The 20,725-nt window shown below is 47.2% G+C and overlaps 1 protein-coding gene across 8 annotated transcripts; it reads right to left on the minus strand.

Moving 5' to 3' along the window:
- Positions 1-560: 560 nt before the first annotated feature.
- On the minus strand, positions 561-20,234 carry LOC119842921 (zinc finger protein 239-like). 8 transcript variants are annotated; one of them, XR_006281501.1, is made up of 3 exons: positions 19,906-20,177; positions 15,378-15,435; positions 561-970 (listed from the first exon to the last, which is right to left on the minus strand). XR_006281501.1 is itself a non-coding variant. In XM_038371734.2 (3 exons), the coding sequence occupies exon 2, from the start codon at positions 18,514-18,516 to the stop codon at positions 17,524-17,526; it is 993 nt and encodes a 330-aa protein (XP_038227662.1). In that variant the 5' UTR covers positions 18,517-18,530; positions 19,906-20,234; the 3' UTR covers positions 561-970; positions 15,378-17,523. The 8 variants fall into 8 exon arrangements, 2 of the variants coding, with proteins under 2 accessions (XP_038227662.1, XP_038227663.1); XR_006281498.1 differs by having other exon boundaries at positions 15,378-15,438; XM_038371734.2 differs by having other exon boundaries at positions 15,378-18,530; positions 19,906-20,234.
- Positions 20,235-20,725: the final 491 nt, after the last annotated feature.

The following is a 20,725-nucleotide window of genomic DNA, read 5'->3' on the forward strand; positions in this document are numbered from 1 at the left end:
TCCCCCCACCCCTAAAAAATCTAACCCCTTGAATTTTTAACGTGGGGAAAATAAGCAGATATTTTTTCTCTTTATGAAACTTTTTCAGGCTTTTATCCATCATCAAAACAACAAAAAAGGACAAGCACCCAATTCTTTTCTACCTTTTCAGGTCATCTTTAAAACACGAAGTGCCAAATTCTGAGCTGATTTGTGTCTATGCTTCTTACAATCCTTCTATTCCCCAATACTCAAACCAGTCCCTTAACTTCTAATTAGCTTGCCATTAGGTAACTACCCCACATCCTCCCAGCAATCCTCTAACCATTGATTCTTAGACAGGAGTTCCTCAGGGCAGGAGATGTCTTCCTATGTGTGTGTTTGTTCAGTAATTGGCACAATGGGACCCTGAACCTGATTAGTCTTTTGATTGCTACTTCAATGCAAATTATTATAATTCTCTAAACAGGGGCTTATCTACATGAGGATGTTGACTAGAATAGCTGTTGTGGAATTAAACTATTCTGCTAGAGTGATTCCAGAATAGCTCCATGTGTGGATGCTCTATTCCAGAATAAAAGTGGGGTTTCATTTATTTTATTCCAAACCATAGAGCAGGCAGGGACAAACACACAGTAGAAACTTTTCCGTTTCAGCTTCTTTCTTAATTGCTAGTCCCATAGTAGTCCTGTCTCCTCTTTCATTGCCACCCTTGCGTGTTGGATTCTTTTCCGTTCTCCAGATCTCTTTCCAATGGCCCTGAGTGTCCTTCCCAAGTACATATTCATTCTTCTGATTCACTTCTCTCCTGAAATTTCAATCAACAGCTCTTCTAGTTTCCATGCTAGTGAAACTTCATTTTCTTTGTGTGTGCCTTCAAAGCATAGTCTTCAAACGCAGATGTCCACTGACACCATATTTACCAATTTCTCTTTGCTGTCAGTCAAAAGGACCAGATCATACGTGAGTTTTCTGTCTCCACAGGGTTGGTCTAGGATGAAATATCAATGTTAAAACTGAGATGGAAATATGCTGATTCAGACCTATAGCTAGGCAAACAAAAGAGGAGGCAAGGCAAAGTCAGGCCCCGATTCTCTAAGTTACTCCACATGGGCTGACCCCACTGAAGTAGGTGGGCCTTTGTGCAGCACAAGGGTCCATCTGCATGCAGTAACTTGCAGCATCAAGGCCTAAGACCTATATATTAAATTCTGTCTAAAGTGCTCCCAAACTAGAATGCTGCTTTTCACAACCTCTTTGCATGGGTCCAAAGGCTATTAACCCATGTGGACCTGATTCTATTCTTTCTTTCTCAAGGGCTTACAACCGACAGATTCAATACTACTTTGCAATACCAAGACGCTTCCCACATGTCTGCCAGCAACAGAAGTATGCTGCTCCCCAGAATCTGCAAGACAAAAGGATTTCCCTTCTCCCAATCTGCCAGACACAGGGCCAGACTTTTGAAGGTATGACCCACTGGATGGCGATAGACAAGTCCCTTCCACCACCACTTTGTGCCTTATCTGTAAAATGGGAATGACACTGCTTTTTTTTTTTAATTTGTTAGTCTCTTTTTATAAAAAAAAAAAAAGCAAGCTTTGAGATCTACTGAGGAGTGCTATTTAAGAGCTAGGTACTTTATTAAAGATGCAGATAGGCACCTAGTGGGATTGTCAAAAGTGTCTAGGCACCTAACTTGGCGTGGAGGGAGGTACTGTTGCCTAGTAGATAAAGCACCACACAATATACCTAATTCTTTCTAATAATTTCTACTCCTAATTCTTCTACTGGCCCACTGGATGATCTTGGGTAAGTCACTTTAATTGCTCTGTGCTTCCATTTCCCCATCATTAAAATGGGGATAATGATACTGACTTACTTTGTCAAGTGCTCTGGCATCTTACTGATTGCTGTATAAAGAAAAAAAACAGGAGTACTTGTGGTACCTTCAAGACTAACAAATTTATTAGAGCATAAGCTTTTGTGGGCTACAGCCCACTTCATCGGCTGCATTGAATGGAACATAAGAATTTTATATTGGAGAAGGTGGAATTTGCCATACAAACTGTAAGAGGCTAATTAAGATGAGCTATTATCAGCAGGAAGAAAAAACTTTTGTAGTGATGATCAAGATGGCCCATTTAGACAGTTGAGGAGAAGAAGGTGTGAGGATATTTAACATGTAGAAATAGATTCACTATGTGTAGTGACCCAGCCACTCCCAGTCTCTATTCAAACCCAGGTTAATGGTATCTAGTTTGTGTATTTAATTCAAGCTCAGCAGTTTCTTGCTGGAGTCTGTTTTTGAAGCTTTTCTGTTACAGGATTGACACCCTTAAGTCTTTTACTGAGTGGCCAGAGAGGTTGAAGTGTTCTCCTACCGGTTTTTGAATGTTGTGATTCCCGATGTCAGATTTGTGTCCATTTAGTCTTTTGTGTAGACACTGTCTGGTTTGGCCAATGTACATGGTAGAGGGGCATGGCTGACAGATCATGGCCTATATCACATTGGTAGATGTGCAGGTGAATGAGCCCCTGATGGCGTGGCTAATGTGACTAGGTCCTATGATGGTGTCTCTTGAATAAGTGTGGACAGAGTTGGCATCAGGCTTTGTTGCAAGGATAGGTTCCTGGGATAGTGTGTGTGTGTGTGTGGGGGGGGGGGGGGGGTTTAGGGTACCTACATGCCTCCAGCTTTCATCCAAGAGGCACCACATGATCCATTGTCTACAGCCAAGCTCTAAAAAAAAAAATACAACCGCATTGTCTCCAATCCCTCAGAGACAAACACCTACAAGATCTCTCTCAAGCATTCTTACAACTACAATACCCACTGCTGAAGAGAAGAAACAGATTGACAGAGCCAGAAGAGTACCCAGAAGTCACCTACTACAGGACAGGCCCAACAAAGAAAAGAACAGAATGCCACTAGCCATCACCTTCAGCCCCCAACTAAAACCTCTCCAGCGCATCAAAGATTTACAACCTATCCTGAAAAAATGATCCCTCACTCTCACAGATCTTGGGAGACAGACCAGTCCTTGCTTACAGACAGCCCCCACAACCTGAAGCAGATACTCTCCAGCAACCACACATCTGCTTCAGGTTGTGGGGGCTGTCTGTAAGCAAGGACTGGTCTGTCTCCCAAGATCTGTGAGAGTGAGGGATCATTTTTTCAGGATAGGTTGTAAATCTTTGATGCGCTGGAGAGGTTTTAGTTGGGGGCTGAAGGTGATGGCTAGTGGCATTCTGTTCTTTTCTTTGTTGGGCCTGTCCTGTAGTAGGTGACTTCTGGGTACTCTTCTGGCTCTGTCAATCTGTTTCTTCTCTTCAGCAGTGGGTATTGTAGTTGTAAGAATGCTTGAGAGAGATCTTGTAGGTGTTTGTCTCTGAGGGATTGGAGACAATGCGGTTGTATTTTTTTTTTTTTAGAGCTTGGCTGTAGACAATGGATCATGTGGTGCCTCTTGGATGAAAGCTGGAGGCATGTAGGTACCCTAAACCCCCCCCCCCCCCCCCCCCCCCACACACACACACACACACACACACACTATCCCAGGAACCTATCCTTGCAACAAAGCCTGATGCCAACTCTGTCCACACTTATTCAAGAGACACCATCATAGGACCTAGTCACATTAGCCACGCCATCAGGCGCTCATTCACCTGCACATCTACCAATGTGATATAGGCCATGATGTGCCAGCAATGCCCCTCTACCATGTACATTGGCCAAACCAGACAGTGTCTACACAAAAGACTAAATGGACACAAATCTGACATCGGGAATCACAACATTCAAAAACCGGTAGGAGAACACTTCAACCTCTCTGGCCACTCAGTAAAAGACTTAAGGGTGTCAATCCTGTAACAGAAAAGCTTCAAAAACAGACTCCAGCAAGAAACTGCTGAGCTTGAATTAAATACACAAACTAGATACCATTAACCTGGGTTTGAATAGTGACCCAGCCACTCCCAGTCTATACACATAGTGAATCTATTTCTACATGTTAAGTATCCTCACACTTTCTTCTCAACTGTCTAAATGGGCCATCTTGATTAATCACTAAAGTGTCTTTTTTTTTTCTCCTGCTGATAATAGCTCATCTTAATTAGCCTCTTACCGTTTGTATGGCAAATTCCACTGTGTGTGTGTGTCCTTACTATATGTTCCATTCAATGCATCTGATGAAGTGGGCTGTAGCCCAAGCTTATGCTCTAATAAAATTGTTAGTCAAGGTGCCACAAGTACTCCTGGGTGTGTGTGTGGTTTTTTTGTTTGGTGGATACAGACTAACACCGTTGCTACTCTGAAACCTGCTATATAAGAGTTAGGTATTGTACTCCTGATTCTCTCCTCCCTCTGCCCACCATTGAAATCAATAGGTAGCTAGGTGCTAAATTCCTATCTGTAACTTTAGGTATCTAAATACAAGACTGGATTTTTAGGGGCCAATGACGCAGGCAACCACTAGGGGGCACCAGGCTCAGGGTGCTGTTTTTGTTAGCAACAAAAGGGAAAATGTTTCAAGTACTCTGTATGTGGCTTAAGCATAAAGTTTTTTTTTGTTTATATATGGCATGAATAAATACAGAATTTTACTAATTCTACTGTGCAAATTTATCATCTGACAAGGATAAATCAAAGTCATGAAATGGGCTACAAATGCAGTTAAAAAAAAATAAGGTATTCAAAGGTTTAACAAATAAGGGGTGGGGGCATCAGTTCTGCAGATGCTCCTTGCCTGGGGCACCATTTGGTCTAAGGCCAGTCGCACCTAAACGTGTGTCCATAAAACTTGCCCCTTTCTCAAGAGTTAGACAGAAGCATTTATTCCCCCTCTTTCAGATGAACTTCAATGTATTAATTTAAAAAGTAAGAAATCCTATTTAGTACTAGCAGTGAAAATGACTAATGGAATGTTAAATGGTATTATACTGTTCCACCACTAGGTGACACTGTATAGAAAACATTCTAAATTAACCTGAGCCTTAATTGGCAGAGCATTAAAGGGTCTTATCATGAACACACCTGGTGTCTATAAGCAACCTCTGTAGCCAGTCCATATGTGGCACAGAAGTGTAACAGGAACCAGGCCCTGATTGGCCTAGGGATCTGAAGGGGGGGGGGGGGGGGAATCATGGCAGCAGGGGGGCATGTTGGTGGAGAATGGCACAGTATGTGCCCTACAGGGACCACCTTCAGGACTGAGAAGCTGGTTCAGCCTGTATAGCCCACTCATCCTTACCTTCTCCAGTGAAGCTGCCACAAAGGGGCCAGCAGTAATGGGGTTTGTGGTGAGGTCGCCCATCCATTTGGATCTGGCCTGAAACCACCCACTTCTCTCAAGGGCAACCAAGCAACTGGCCAGCTGGGTAATGGCTTTCAGTCGCTATGGACAGGGGCTAGATTGAAACCACTACCCTGCAACCCCCAGCAAGAGAACAAGTTAATTGGTAAATGCCCATGTGGTGGCTTCTGTTTTTGTTGGGGGTTGAAAAGTGTGTGTGTGTGTGGGGGGAGGGGGGGGAAGCTAGGGTAGAAAGTGCAGGAGTGGGACAAAAGGGGAGAGTGGATGGGCAAGGTCCCCTGGGGTAAATGGGGGAGAATCTCCATATAACAAGTAAATATGGGGGTGGAAATAAGTGAAGGACCAGGAAATATGCACTTCTTCCCTACCCTCCAGCTCCTTCTCCAACTACCACAACAGAGCTACTGCTGTGGCTCCCTTCATGTAAAAGTTTGATGGTGTAGTACCTGGGTGCTGGGTACCCCATATTATTCCTCCTCAAGCAAGTTCATTCTGTGGGATCAAAGGTCAGAAATGAGTGACCAAAGAGGGATAATGGTAACCCACAAGTCTGACCTGAAACAAAAATTAGCAACACATCAGTGCCCTGTGCTAGCTCCCCCTTGAATATAGGCTCTGGCCTGGCAGTCCAAGGCTGCCTGTGCTACCTGGGAGGTCATGTCTTTGTGATAAGACCACCCATGGAAGCTAAGCAGCTCTCAACTATTAAGAGGGGTAGTGGACAGAACTTTGGCCACAGTGACACTATAGCCCTCACCCCCCCCCCCCAAGAGAGCAGAATCACAGTGGACCTCCCTGCATTCAGAATTGAATGCAAAACGCACCTCTGAACTAGCTTACCCTAACTTTTCACAGCAGTGTGCACCCACAACAAACATACTCTAAACCAGGGGTTCTCAAACTGGGGGTCAGGGGGTTGTAAAGTCATTGGGGGGGGGGTTGTGAGCTGTCAATCTCAACCCCAACCCCCACTTGCCTCCAGCATTTAGAATGGTGTTAATAGATATATTTAAAAGGGTGTTTAATTTATGGGAGTCACTCAGAGGCTTGCAATGTGAAAGGGGTCACCTGTGTGTGTGTGTGTGTGTGTGTGTGTGGGGGGGGGGGAGTCTGAGACCCCCCTGCTCTAAACTCATCAAGCTATTTCTCCTACCACTGGGGAAGAAAGGGAGAGATTGTTGGGATTTTCTATTTTCAGATAGACAGCGCCTGTCACTGTAGTAAGTAGGCAGATGTCTGGTCAGAAAGAATGCTATCCCATGAAAACTAATCTAATGATTTCAAGCTAAAGGAAGGAGATGCATGTCTTAAGTATTCAGAGGGAATCTCCTTCCTACCTCTCCTTGTTAGCTATTGTGGGGAGGGGAGAGAATACTCTGTCCCCCACCAGTGGCGTTGTGTCGCTACCACTGACATTTTATACAAGACTCGCTTGTATTCCCACAGGCTGCATTTCTGGTAGCTGTTTTGTAGGGGGTCCTGTTGGACTGCAGCTGTAAAGATTCCACTTCCCTTTCACTCATGTGCTGTTCCTAGGTTTCCTCCACCTTTTCTTTTCCATCCACAGTTTATGCTTGGTGAGATGAATTACAAACATGTCATTTCCTCCTTTCTTCCCCCCCCCCCCCCCCCGCAAAGGACTTGACACCACTCCTTTGCGTGGAGTGTGAGTGTTTGATCAATCTGCTACCCCTTTTCACAGATTCTTCTATCCCTGTTCTGGGCTGGCTGATACTAAATGAAATCTATCCCACATCTACCCTGTTGGGAGAATTAGGAGAGTATCACTGGAGATTGGGATTCATCCCTTGTGTGCTGTGTGCTCCAGGCAGGAACACACAGATAACTGAAACACTTTATTAGTATGTTACCAAAACCTGAGAAGAGATGGTGTTGGTCAGAGCTGGGTACAGAAACCTTAGGGTATGTCTAACTGCAATCAAACGGCTGTGGGCTGGTCCATGTCAGCTGACTCAGGCTTGTGGGGGCTGAAGCTATGGGGCAGTTTAATTGTGTTTGTAGATGCTCAGGCTAGAGCCTGGCTCTCAGACCAGCTAGTTTCTTCCCCCCACAGGAATCTGAGCCCAGGTTCCAGCCTGAGCCTGAACATCTACACTGCAATTAAACAGTCATGTAGTCCAAGCCCCTGTCAGCTGACATGCAGGGTCAGATCAACTTTTTGTGCACCCAGCACCAAACATTTGTGGGCCCCTATGTAGTCACTATGGGCCCCTTCCGAGTGTGGGCCTGGTGTGGTAGCACAATAGTATACCTGGTACTGAATCTGAGACATTTTTCATTTTGAGCAGACACCTCTGCTTAACTATGTGTATTGCCATACACAGCTTCCGCAGCCCCCAGCTTTTCTCATTGAGCTGTCTCTATGTAGGTTTACCAGTGTCCAGTCAGCAGAACTTTCATAACGATCAGGGAAACTCCCCACAGATTTATCTCCTTCAGGCATTCTACAGCTATGTCTTCAGTACCATGCTATTTCACCAGCCACTGTATTGATCTGAGACTAAGACCACATAAAGTTCCATAGCCAGCAGATACCTGATCCTCCCCCAGCACCCATCCAGCCATTTTGAGCAAGCCACTTGCAAACATCATTTCTCCAACCCTGGCTCAGTGAGCACTTAACCCTGGGAACCTAAAGTCACCAGCCTTCTTTTTCCCTCTGCTCCCATCTACATGCCATTCCATTACCTAGTCACCACCATCTCTCCTCATGCTTCTTTCCCTTCTACCTTGGATATGCTCTCCAGACAGCTGGTCCTATTCTCCCCCTGCAATCCTGACTTGCTTCCACTTTCCCTGCTCCTCTTGACATTCCTTTCCTACTGGTGACCTCTGATCCTGGAGGTTAATGCCAGTTTCTTCATCTGCTTCTAGCTTAATGGCCCCTAGTAGACACAGCCACCTGTAGCTTCTCTTGCTACAGCCGTAGGGTCAATTGTCAGAGGCCAGCCTTAGACAGGCGCATCTACTAGCTGTGGGAGAGGTGGCAATTCCAAGACTGAGCATGCTTGAACCTTGCAACGGCAGTACTAGGGCCTCTCAATCCTCAGCGCTGGATTGGGCAGCTGTAGACTCTGCAGTTAGGTACTTCCCTACTCCAGGCCAAGGCTTTAAGTACCTGAGATTCCCATCACCTACAGGGGCCCCCAATTCCTATGCACCCAACAGCCAACACATAGTAGTGAAGAAGGTGCAGCCTGGATGATTTCTGAGGCAGGGGCGCCAGGAGATTCCCCCTTCCTAAGCAGCAGCTCCTGCAACAAGCTCACACCACCACCCTCTGCTGTGGGACCGGGACCCTCTGAAGACAGTGGAGTTACCCCATGTATAACCAGTTCCACCCAAAGCAGGTTGAAGTCAGTGGGAGTCTTTTCATTGTCTGTAAGGGGCTGTGTACAGAAGCAAAGGAACTAATCCTAGACTCTAGGAGTACAGTGCAATCTAAAACTACGCTGTACTGGTTTACTAGTGTAAACAGGAGGGACTTACTTTACCTAGTGAACAATCAGCACCTCCTGCAGCATTTAACTTTTTCTGAGAGGCCTCCCACCCAATTACTAAATGTAAACCTGCTTAGCTTACAAGGTTTGAAAATATCAGGTGGTATGGTTACAAAGCAAGGCACTTCTGAATTCAGTAGGAATTCTGGATGTGCACAGACTGTAGGACTGGTTCCTGCATAGTTACAGAACTGCAGTAAAGTGGAACAATTTTCAGTTTGTGTGACTAGAGGATATCTGGATCCATATTGTAAGACTGTCCCACATAATGAGGTAAAAGTGAGATGCCTTTGCTGTTCTTCTGTTCCACTCCTGGTTTCTATGGGGAACTTGCCAATGCAATATTACTGTCACCTTCTTTTTAAACAAAAACTAAAAAGAAATGGCAATTCCGGCCCTAGTTAGCAGTGGGAAGATGCCAGGATTTTTTGCTCAATTTTATCCTGCTTTGTCTACAGCAAATTAGTGGCTCAGTATTTTGATTTGGAAGAAATGAAATAATAGAGAGTGGCCCAAATTGAACTTTGAGGGTGTTCAAATCTGGAAAGGAGGTACAAGATTCCCTTTCTGAATATTAGAAGCAGAAACTGGCTTTTCCTCTCCAGCTTTATCTATGGCTCAACCTCCTGCGTGCCTGGTACTGTACCTAAAGCTGCCCAGTCTTCTTCTAGTAGAGCGCGCGCTCTCTCTCTCTCTCTCACTCTTATCATTTTAACTTCTCCTGGTGGGGTCCACATACCTCCCTTGCGAGGCTTCAGATAGCGGCGCATCGTCCATTCATTCCACCCAATTCCTTCTTTGGGGGCTGCCAGCCGAGGCCACCAGCACTCCTAATCCAGTCTGGGGAAGTCTTCTACTCCTTGTGCATGCATGTTCCCCATTCACAGTGTCGCCCTCTTCTCGCAGCCAGCTCCCCGTTCACAGCAAGCCGGTGCCTCGGCTCCCACCAGCCCGGGCAGCTTCCCTACTCCCTCCCCCTCCCTTGCCTGTTGATGGCGGCCAAGGGAATGCTGGGAAATGTAGTTCCTTCCCTGCTCCAGGGGCGACTCTCCGGGCAGGGAGCTGGCCAAGGAACTACAGCTCCCGGCGTCCCTTGGGCTCCGGGCTGGCTCGCCGGCGGCCGAGGCTGAGAGTCGGAGCCTCGTTGCCTGTCTGCGGGCGGGGCCCGGGTGCCGTGTACAGTACATCCCGCGGGGGGCGGATAAGTGTCCTCTGGGGCCGAGGTCAGCAGGGCGCTGCTCCCTGCTCTCCCTCGGGGCCTCTCGCAGCGCTGCGGGGGGAGGAGAAGCCGATGTTAGGGGCCCCTTCTGAGCGCGGGGCCGGCGCTGCTGACACGTGTTAGTGGTGGGTGTCTAATTGCAGTGTAGACATAACCTCAGAGCCCAGAACAGGCCTTTCCACTGGGGCTGGGGCTTCATCCCTTTTGCCATCACTGCCCATTCTTGATCTGGTGCCAGGTTTCTACATAGGTATGGGGGATAGAAAGCTGGGATCAGGAAATTCACATTTTACCATACCTATGCTCCTCTCTAGGACATTGAGGATTTAGAAGCGGTGTGGTTTTTAACCCTTAACTTTCCAGATGTGAGGCAAACGTTCTCTTCTTTCCTTCACATTCCCCTTCACCTGTGTCATGCTTCACACAACTGCTCCTTGAACACTTCCTTGTGCTACCTTTTTAAAAACTGGAGCTGCATCAAGGTTTTATTTTATGATCTTCAGAAACAACTGTCTGGAAACCAAACATGTTTGCAAACAATCTTGGTGTTAAACTGCCTCTCCCCATCACCCCCTTCCCCAAGCACCTCCCATCTTCCCTAGTGACTTCAGAATGCAGCTCAAAATTACCCTTGTGGTTTTCATTAGCTCCAACCCCTCTTCCATAAACATTCTAGCAACCTCACTGATCTGGTTCTCTACTCCCTTCCAGGGACATAATTAATATTACTACTATTAATACGTGTAACATCCTTGTCTCTGGCCTTTGACCCATGCAAATTTGCTCCCTGAATATCCATACAGAATGCTGCTGCAAAGATCATTTTTCATCCATTGCTTTGATGTACCCCTCTTTGAATCCCTCCACTGGTTCCCTCTTCTCTATTGTGTCAAACATAAGCTGCATGTCTTCATTTTCAAGGCCATTCATGGCCCAGTCCCCTCACTACCTATTACTCATATACTATTGAAGACGACTCCAGGCTGACCAAGGTTCCTGGTATGTCAGGGAGATTCCCATTTGCAACCAAAAAACTCCTGACTCCCAATTTAATGTTCTCTCCCTTATAAAAACAGTGTTACCCAGAACCATGTGCATCCGTTTCTCTCTCTGAGTCAGTGAGAGAGACTGATGACTGGTGCACAAGATTCTGGGTAATATAGGTGCCCTCTGGTCAGTGACTGCCACTGGGAATTTGTGAGGGGTGGGGTCAGCCAGGCTTAATGGCCAATGGCAGAGCAGTGGGATAGATGTGAGGTGTGGGGCTGCAGTGGTGGTGGCACAAAGTGGAGGCAGATGTGTTATCTGTTACAGATGTGTACATTGGTTTGTGTGTTAAGGAGGGGTCATGCCCCATTCTCCCCCAGGTCTTGGCTGCAGCAGAAATGGGGTAGATGAAGGTTCAGGTGGGGGGGAACAGCCCTACTCACCCCAGAACTCAGTGTAGTTGGTGGGGTTTAGGGATCAGGCAGGGGTGTTCATCCCCCATTCTCTCCAGCAAGAGGGGGGGGAATTACAGAGGGGCTTGTGCCCGCTCCTCTTCCAGGGCTCAGTGCAGGAGGGCCCTCACAGTACTGTTCTGCTGCAAATGCTCTGCTGAGCGTGGATGTCGTCTCTGATTTCTTGGATGTAATTGTGGCCCTGCCTCCCTGAACGCTGCCTACAGCACCACATTGGGGGAGTGTGTAGGAGGGGTGTGAGACTGCTCACCTTGCTGTGTGTTCTACGGACTATGAGGCACTAGGTGGGGAGATTGAATGCGAGTAGTAGTGAGGGGACTAGGGGATGGCAGTAGATGTTAGTGGGGCTGGAGGGGAGCAGTCGTGGGGAGTGGGCAAGATGCTTGCTGAAGTTAATTTGAAAATGTTGGTCAGTGTGGTAGACTCCCGCCTCCCATCAGCCTATGGTGCCAGCCTCCATCACCCACTTGTTAAATTATCAAACAAGCCCCTATGTGCTTTTTCCCATGCTGCCCCTCACATGTAGGAGAAACTCCCCACAAACATCTGCAAAATGATCTCATTAGCCTCCTTCAAACTCTCCTTGGCTGTGACAAGGGTTAGGCCGCTAGCGTGCGGAGACCACTGCCTGTCATGCCCACCACTATTGTCTCCGTGTGCTCCCGTCAGTCTATCTGTATTTGTCTCTTGTTTTTATACTTAGATTGTATGCACTTTAGTTTAGTGTCGGTGAGGATTAACTTTTTGTTCTGTGTTTGTACAGCACCTGGCATGATGAGGTCCTGCTCTAGGAGCAGGGCTCCTAGGTGCTATGATAATACTACTAACATAATAATTCCTGGGGACAATTATCCAGATATTGGGTGGCCCGGAACAGAAGGTAGTATGGTCATTCCTGCTGATTTCAGCTTATCCTTTTAATAGAAACATCTTAATTATTAAACCCTCAAGAAGTCTGGGCCATCAAAAAATGCAGTCAGAAGTTTGACTGATTATTTGACTGTACAGAGATCCCCTTCACAAATACCTGCAATCTTCCATCCCGACCAACCCCCCTTCCTCCACAGGTTCCCTCTACTTGCAGTTATCTTTGGGGAAGACAAAGCTCTCTAATGTCTTCCGGGGACATCTCCTCCTCCTCCACTCCCTGGAGAATTGAGGGCTATAGGGCATCTCTACTCTCTTACGGGAAAGGAATTCAGGGCTTTTCCTGTCTTTTTCCCCACTCGTGACCCTTGTTCATATAGCTCATAATGGATTTATGTTGTTTGTGCACACAAATCATCTTCATACAGTATTAAGATATCCATCATTGCAAATCAAGCCCTAAAAGCCAAGCAAACATTACCAAGATTTCATTATGCCAATTGCAGTGTAATATTGGCAGAGGAGTGGATGTAGAGCTGGAAGCCCCAAACTGAATTCTATTCCTACCTCTGCTACTGCCTTGCTGTAATAATGGTCTACACTTGTATAGTGTACATGGCTCAACTCTCCATTTCAGTCGAGATACACTTGATGCAGAAATGGATGGGGTCAGAGTTGCCAACCCTCCAGGAATTAAAGATTAATCTTTAATTAAAGATTGTCATATGATATCTTCAGGAATACATCCAACCAAAACTGGCAACCCTAACCAGGGGTGGAGTTATAAATCTGTTTTCAGTTACTTTTGTATCTCCTTCTATTCTCATTTCTTCCAGGTGCCTGCATGGCTCCCAGGGTAAGGTAGAGTAGCCTCAGGGCGTCTCTAATTTATGCAGTGCTGTACTGCACCAGCCTTTCAGGAACTAATACAGCAGCCAAAATCTGGAATACAGCAGCACTGTGGCCACATCCTCTTCCCTGAGGCTATGCCCTCCAGCCCACCCACCTCTATGCAGGAGCTGTCAGGGAAAGGCTTACATCAGCTCTACAACCCCCTGGGAAACCCCCTTGCTTGCAGGTAGTCTCTCCAACCAGAGGATCTGGTGCATTATTAAATTAGGCCTCATAACACCTCTTATGAGATAAGTAAATCATGTTACCCCCATTTTGCAGAGAGAGGTTACATGGCAAGCCAGAGCACACCAAGGACTACAAAACAGTAATCTGCCTATGCCTGATCCACAAGTCCCTACCTTCACTGTGGCCCCAACCTTCAGGTTCAGCTGAGCTGTGCTTCGCACAGGACCCAACCGTGTAGGGCAAAGGTGGCTGTGAATCCCTTCTACGTGCTCTTGATCCCCGAGGCCAGTTTGAGCTGCTGTAACTGACTGCCTGCATTGGCCAATGGGGGTGCACTAGCACTGTGATCTAGTCATGGGCTAGGTCTGATCCTGAGAGTCCAGACTGTATGACTTTAGGCAAATTACTTAATCCCTCTGTACTTTTAGGTCCCTACAATTTAAAAAGGCCCCACAGTGTAAGCTAGAGCAGCTCCAATTTGCACTTCTAGTCTATTCAGGTTGTTATGCCACACTTGTCATTGTGTTATCTGAGCACCTTCCAGCAGTGCATTAAGCAATGTGACTAATACATGTCATGGGTTTGTTCCTCATCCTCTCCCCAGATGCAATGTCTTGTTTCAGTGTTTTGTTTTTTTTAAAAGCCGCTATAGGGTTTGTGACAGCAGGGAAAAAGCCAGTTTGCCGTGGCTACATCCCCCTTTGCCGTCGATGTTATCCATCTCGCCTCCATTCTACCTCTTATATGCCCCTGCCACATCCTGGATGACCCTTACTCTGGAGGGAGAAGGACTTCTGCAGAGGTGGCACAGAGCCCACATGCACTGGGCATATTCACTGGGTGTGGCTTATGGCTGTTTTATGGCCCCCTTTGGGCTAGCCTCGTTGGTGCAAAGGGGAAGCTATTAATCTGGCTCAGTGTGGTCCACTGGGGTGGGTTGGGTTTTTTTGTATGCACACACTTCATTGATGGTTCTGAGACCAAGCATAGAAAATTTCAATCCAAAAGGAATTTACCAAAATTATGAGTTACGAGAGATGGGGTTATAATGGAAATTGCATTTCAGCCTTCGCTGTAGCACACTCTGTCACATTTGCTATTCTAAGGAGGAATTACAGAACAGATCACAAACCACCCAGCTGCTGGGACTGTGGGAATAACCCCTCCTATCCAGACCTCAGCTCTGTTGTAGCCATATTCATCTCACAGTGGATTATTCTAGAATGAGATTACACCACTCGGCCCCTCCTGTAAGGGAGTGAATAGGTTGTTTCATGCTCTGGGCTTTTATCTTAAATTCACACAGATGAGATGAAACTGAAGACAAATCATAAGAATTCCCTCATTTCCTGGTTTTTATAGGGGTTACATGGCAGCTGTGCCAGACAAAATCCATCTCACTGTGAAGAGGTCACACACCCTCATTTCCAAATCTGGTCCCTACTGGGGCCATGAAATTGTGGAGTTCAAGATCTCACTCGGTGGGGGTGGAGAGAAGGGAAAGCAGAGAGTATTGGAAAGAGAGATTTTATTTCAGAGACATTATTAATCCATTAATCAATCTGTTTTAGGTGCTTCTAAGGTGCCTTAGTATCACTGTGGTTTCTAAGCACGGGTAGCACAATAGGAAGCTAGAGTATTCTAAAAAGCACAAATAAACTGACAAAAGGACCTGGGCACCTGATGGGAACCAATAGCTGGGATGGGGTGTGGCCAGAACATTGGACAGTCTCCATGGAATTTCTGTTTAAAAGAGAAAATTTACCATTTACCAAGACTTTTCCAATAACAGTTAATATGATTAAGAGAGAGGAAACAAATTGTAGAGAAACTAGTAGGGAGGAGACAGGCTGCACCCCGTCTGCAAGAGACCATATATCCAGCAGTTTGGGAGCAGGCTTTCCAGCTCTCAGCGACTTCTTAGATTTATACATACCTCTCTCTCTCCTGCATTCTGCTTGTGAGGCTCTGTGCCCCCGGTAGAGATTTAAGTCCTGCTGGAAGAGGAACATATACTGTAACCACTACATAAGCAAAGAAAGGGCAGTGCCCACATCGCCCTTCGACAGCTAGAACACTATGGGAAGGATAGGATGTGGTGAAGCTAATGATTTCAGCTGCGTAGCAATGAACAGGGGAAATAAATCCAGTATGGGGCACAAAGGAAATTCCAAAGACACTGATTACAGTGTCTTCATAAGAGTGGTGAACAACCTTAGCAGCTCTGGCAATGAGCCCTAAGACCACACCGAATCTGCATACAATTTTAAATAAGTTTACATAAAGATTTTAATCAGAAATAAATGTACACAGTTATTTTTAATTTATAGAGCACCGTGAAATGTACACAGTACCTTACAAAGCACATAGAAGGACAACATATGCTCGGAGGACTGTAGGGGAAGGAGTTTTCAGTGAGGAAAGTGCCATTGCTTCTCTGAGACCAAATTCTCGATCCTAGGGTTTTCCTTTGAGTTGGTCTCAAGCATTAGGAGTTGCTGGCTTGAGTCCATTAATTGGCTGCAGTGTTTTGATTTATTCAGATACATAACAGAAAAGTTCCATTCACAAATGTAAATGATTCCAAAGGAACTACCCCAAACAGCAGCTCCGATCACTGAATTCTGGAGTGCTGTCACATTGGCCATGCAGCAGGCATTTACCAAAGTTCAGTATGTTTCCTTCATAAAATTTGGATGCGAAAAGATCGGACCATTAAGTCAGTCAACTTTAGCTGAACTTTGGCTTAATCTTTGAGTCTGCAAATTGAAAAGCATATATGCCCTTTGAAAGTACGTCGAGCAAATGAATCCTGAACTTGCTGGATCTATCCAGCAGCTGGCTGACTCTCTGTCAGATTTCTGGAGCATTTGTTGGGAAGTCAAAACCAAAAACCCATTGGTCTGAAGTTGTCCATGGAAAATACTTGCAGTTGCAAGTAAAAGCCTCAGATCCCCTGCAGCTTCAAAGAAAGGCATCCACTCCACAAAGTTCCGCCACTTCCTTAAGCAGCGGGAAACAAAGGTCCCTATTTCTCCAGGAGTTGCAAGCAAGTTCCCTGCTCCCCTCAAAGTTTAATATTTCAAAATACATAAAATAATAATTTTGTCAGCTGTTGAGAGTCCAGAAGTGGTTTCAGGCTCCCAGAGAGTTCTGATCCCTTAGAGAGTGGTGAGTTTCGCAGACCTAGCTACAGAATGAGCCTTTCACAAGCTTTCTTGGCCAGCAACTTCTCAAACGCCTGGATCTGCTCAGTAGCTTAAGCGCACACAGGAGTTCTTTAGTCTCCTGCCCCCCAGACCCTCCATTTGCTCTCACCAGCACTCCACCCTTCTGGAGATATTGTGAAGCCATGGAGCCAATTAGAGAAATAATAAGCACATCACAGAACTAATACGTCTTCTCTAGTCCTAATTTCTAGGATATCCTGCCACGCTGGATAAACACATCAGCTTGATATTTTTGCTAAAATAACTAGCAGTAAAACAGCCAAATATATTACAATTTAAATGTTTCGTGGTGAATCTTCAGTGTTAGCACCCTAACAGAGGAGCAGGGCATCTCTTGGAGTGGTTTCCCACCTATTTGCCTGCAGATGCAGGCGTTTATAAGCACTATGTTGGGTCACATTCTGAAGTCATTCTTCACAACTGTAAGGGCTAAAAACTTAATATAAGTACAGAGAGGAGAACATAAATTCTGCAAAACTGAGGCATTACCAGCAGGGTGCAAGCTGTGTGCCACAATCTTCTAAGCTGCAGGTGTGACCCAGAGCCAAATTACTGCTTGGCATTTTTACCTTCACTTCAAAATAAAATAATTTAAAAAGGAACAAACACCAAAACAAACAGGAAAATTGACCCTGTCATTTCATCACCTGCCAGGTCTAAGATTCCAGACTGATCAATGTCCCAGCACGCAGTTCCTTGGCTCTCACTCCATGACCCCAAACCTTGCCTGCCATCCCAGGAATGTGTTCCACTCTCCCCTTTGATCCAGTCCCCCACGCTCCCAATTGCTGCAGACGTTTCATGTGCCTGCATGGCACCATGCTTGCCCAGGGACCGTGCCACTGCTGCTTCCTACCACACGTGCACTCTCTGATGTGACACTAGGTATGAGTTGCGGCTGAAGCTCTTCCCACACTGAGCACATTTGAAGGGCTTCTCTCCAGTGTGGGTCCTGCGGTGCCGGATCAGGGTGGAGTTGTCGCTGAAGCTTGTCCCACACTCGGAACACTTGTAGGGTTTCTCTCCTGTGTGCGTCCTGCGGTGCTGGACAAGGTGGGATCTCTGGCTGAAGCTCTTCCCGCACTCAGGACACATGTAGGGCTTCTCTCCCGTGTGGGTCCGGCGGTGAATGATCAGCTTGGAGCTCTCACTGAAGCATTTGTCACAGTCCGTGCACTTGTAGGGCTTCTCGCCTGTGTGCAGTCGCTGGTGCGCGATGAGATTGGAGCTGTCACTGAAGCATTTCCCACACTCGGGGCATTTGTAGGGCTTCTCACCCGTGTGGAAGTTGGCATGTCTGATGAGCCCCGAGTTCTGGTAGAAGTTCCTCCCACATTTTGCACACACATAGGGCCTCTCTCCGGTGTGGTTCCTTTGGTGCTGCACAAGGTGCGTGCTCTGGCTGAAGCTCTTCCCACAGTCTTTGCACTGGTAGGGTCTCTCCCCCGTGTGGATTCTCTGGTGCTGGATAAGGTGCGAGCGCCGGCTGAAGCTTTTCCCGCACTCGGTGCACACATAGGGTTTCTCGCCTGTGTGGATCCGCTGATGGCGGATAAGGTCTGAGCTCCGGTTGAAGCTCTGCCCACATTCAATACAGATGTAAGGCTTCTCGCCCAGGAGAGTTTTCTGGTGAACAATGGTGTCTTTGCGTTTCCTGAAGCCTCTTTCACAACGAGTAGGTTTTTCCTGTCTCTCCTCCGGAGAATGTATCTCCTGCCTCTCACAGGTTTTATCCTGATCAGAACTCGGAAAAGCTTCCCTTATGAAAAAGTCTGATAATGTCCCAGGGGCTTCCACTGGCTTGGGACCTTCCTGCTGAGGATCCTCCTCCTCATTTTCATTCATGTTCCCATCACCTGCTGGAACAGAATGAGAATCCAGACATACAGCACCCCCGGCTGTTCCAGTCCTGGGCTCTCCCTTTCTTCACTGTTCTGCCAAAGCATTTCATTTCTGACCTATGCATCCCCTTGCTATTCCTATGGACTCAGAGCTCTGGCAACACACCTCAGTCCTGATCTGCATCTGTGACTGTCCTGTGCTATCTCTCTTCCACTCCCCACGTATTTCCTCCAGTAGCCCAGACCCTCAGAGAAAGAGGGCAAGTCTGATTCTGTTCTAATTTACACCAGTGTCATTCCAGTGATTTAATCTGAGTTGCCCTGGATTTACACTGGCGTAAGTGAGAGAAGAATCAGTCCCACAGAATCCAGGCTCGTGAAGCAGACACCTTGACTGCAAACAATGTGATTAGGCAGCTACACTGGAAGCAGCCATCCCTGACATCTCTTATCTCCTCCTCTGAGAAGAATGGGAAAGAATTCCCTTTATGGAAACTGTACACTGGCTCCCACACTTCCCCCTGTTCATAAATCCCAATTCACCACTCACTGCTATCATGGGATGTGTTTAGTGCCCCTTGACACCCTTTCACTTGCACAAAGCACTGAGCCTGTCCCCATAAAGACTTCAAGACGAGGGAAGTGAGAAAGGGAAAAGGAAGAGAAGACGTAGAATAGTGAAGACAAAGATGAGGGAGGTGAGGGTAGAGAGATGAGACAGAGGCAATAAAAAACGGGAGCAAGCTCTGCTGAGGGCACAGAGCAGAAAGAAAAAGAGGCGGAAGAGACACAGAAAAAGCAGGGAGGGCTGAAGCTTGGGATCCGCACATCAGCGTTCCTAGGCCAATGTGAAACAACTGAGTTTAGCAGCGACCTGCAGGGAAGGATACCTACTAGAGGGACATGCAACAAACCAGCATTTAGTCCTCTCCCCTGCCTCCCCAATTGCTTCCCTCCCACAGACAGTTAGCTGTCAGCATTTGGGGCTACAAGAATAAATCCCCAGAGGACTCTCAGGTAGGGTGACCAGATGTCCCGATTTTATAGGGACAGTTCCGATTTTGGAGTCTTGTTTTTATATAGGCACCTATTCTCCCCCCCCCCGCCCGTCCCGATTTCTCACATTTGCTGTCTGGTCGCCCTACGCTCAGGCAACCCCCATGCCGCTATTTAGCCCCACCCTTTGTGAAAGTGGAAGGGGGGGGACCCTGCCGGGTTGTAGCCGCACAGAGCCCCGGGCCCTGGATTTTTTTCCTTTCCTTTCCCAGGCACAGCCCAGCCTGGCCAGCCCCTTTCTGCTGCAGCCCGGCCTCCCCGGGGGCAGCAAATTTCTTGCCTCCCCGCCGCGTCCCCTGGAGCTGCATGTCCACCCGCTCCCCCATCCCTGACTCACCTCTCCCACTGGCAGCAAAGAGGTGTATTTGATTCCCTTCTGCTCTCTGGCAGGGGCGGGGGGAGGGATCATTGGAAGCTGGGATTCAGGCCCTTTGGACACTAGCTGCTCCCCCCGCGCCCCCAGGCTCCGACACCAGGCTCCAGGGTCATGGGGCTGCCGGGAATAGGAAGTCCCTTCTTTCTGAAGTCCGCCAACCTCCCCCGCCCTGGCCCCCTGCCTGTCAACGCTTCCTGCTTCTTCAGCCGGCGCGGGGCGAGCGGCGGCGCTCTATGGTTGTAACTCTTCCATCGCCAGGCGAGAGGCCGGCGGCGACTGCCAGCCCCGGGGCTCCCCAAACCAGCGCGCGCGCAGGCTGGATTTTTTGCACTCGAGATTTTAAAGGGCTGGGGGGGGGGGGGGATCATATTTGCACGGGGTTGGTTTGATCCCGGAGAGGGCATCAACCTTTTGTTGATCGGAAATGCATCCGATGCAGTGAGCTGTAGCTCACGAAAGCTTATGCTCTAATAAATTTGTTAGTCTCTAAGGTGCCACAAGTCCTCCTTTTCTTTTTGAGTCTTCAGATAGGTTTCAGAGTAGCAGCCGTGTTAGTCTGTATTCGTAAAAAGAAAAGGAGGACTTGTGACACCTTAGAGACTAACAAATTTATTGGCGCATAAGCTTTCATGAGCTAGAGCTCACTTCATCGGATGCATTAGCTTATGCTCTAATAAATTTGTTAGTCTCTAAGGTGCCACAAGTACTCCTTTTCTTTTTGCGAATACAGACTAACACGGCTGCTACTCTGAAACCTTTTGTTTGTGGGCCGTTGAGGAAA

The sequence above is a fragment of the Dermochelys coriacea genome, chromosome 1, assembly GCF_009764565.3.
Source record: "Dermochelys coriacea isolate rDerCor1 chromosome 1, rDerCor1.pri.v4, whole genome shotgun sequence".
NCBI classification, from domain to species: Eukaryota; Metazoa; Chordata; order Testudines; family Dermochelyidae; genus Dermochelys; species Dermochelys coriacea.

Coding starts and splice junctions, on each gene's coding strand:
- LOC119842921 (XM_038371734.2), bottom strand. CDS start 18,516: ATGAATGAAAATGAGGAGGAGGATCCTCAGCAGGAAGGTCCCAAGCCA.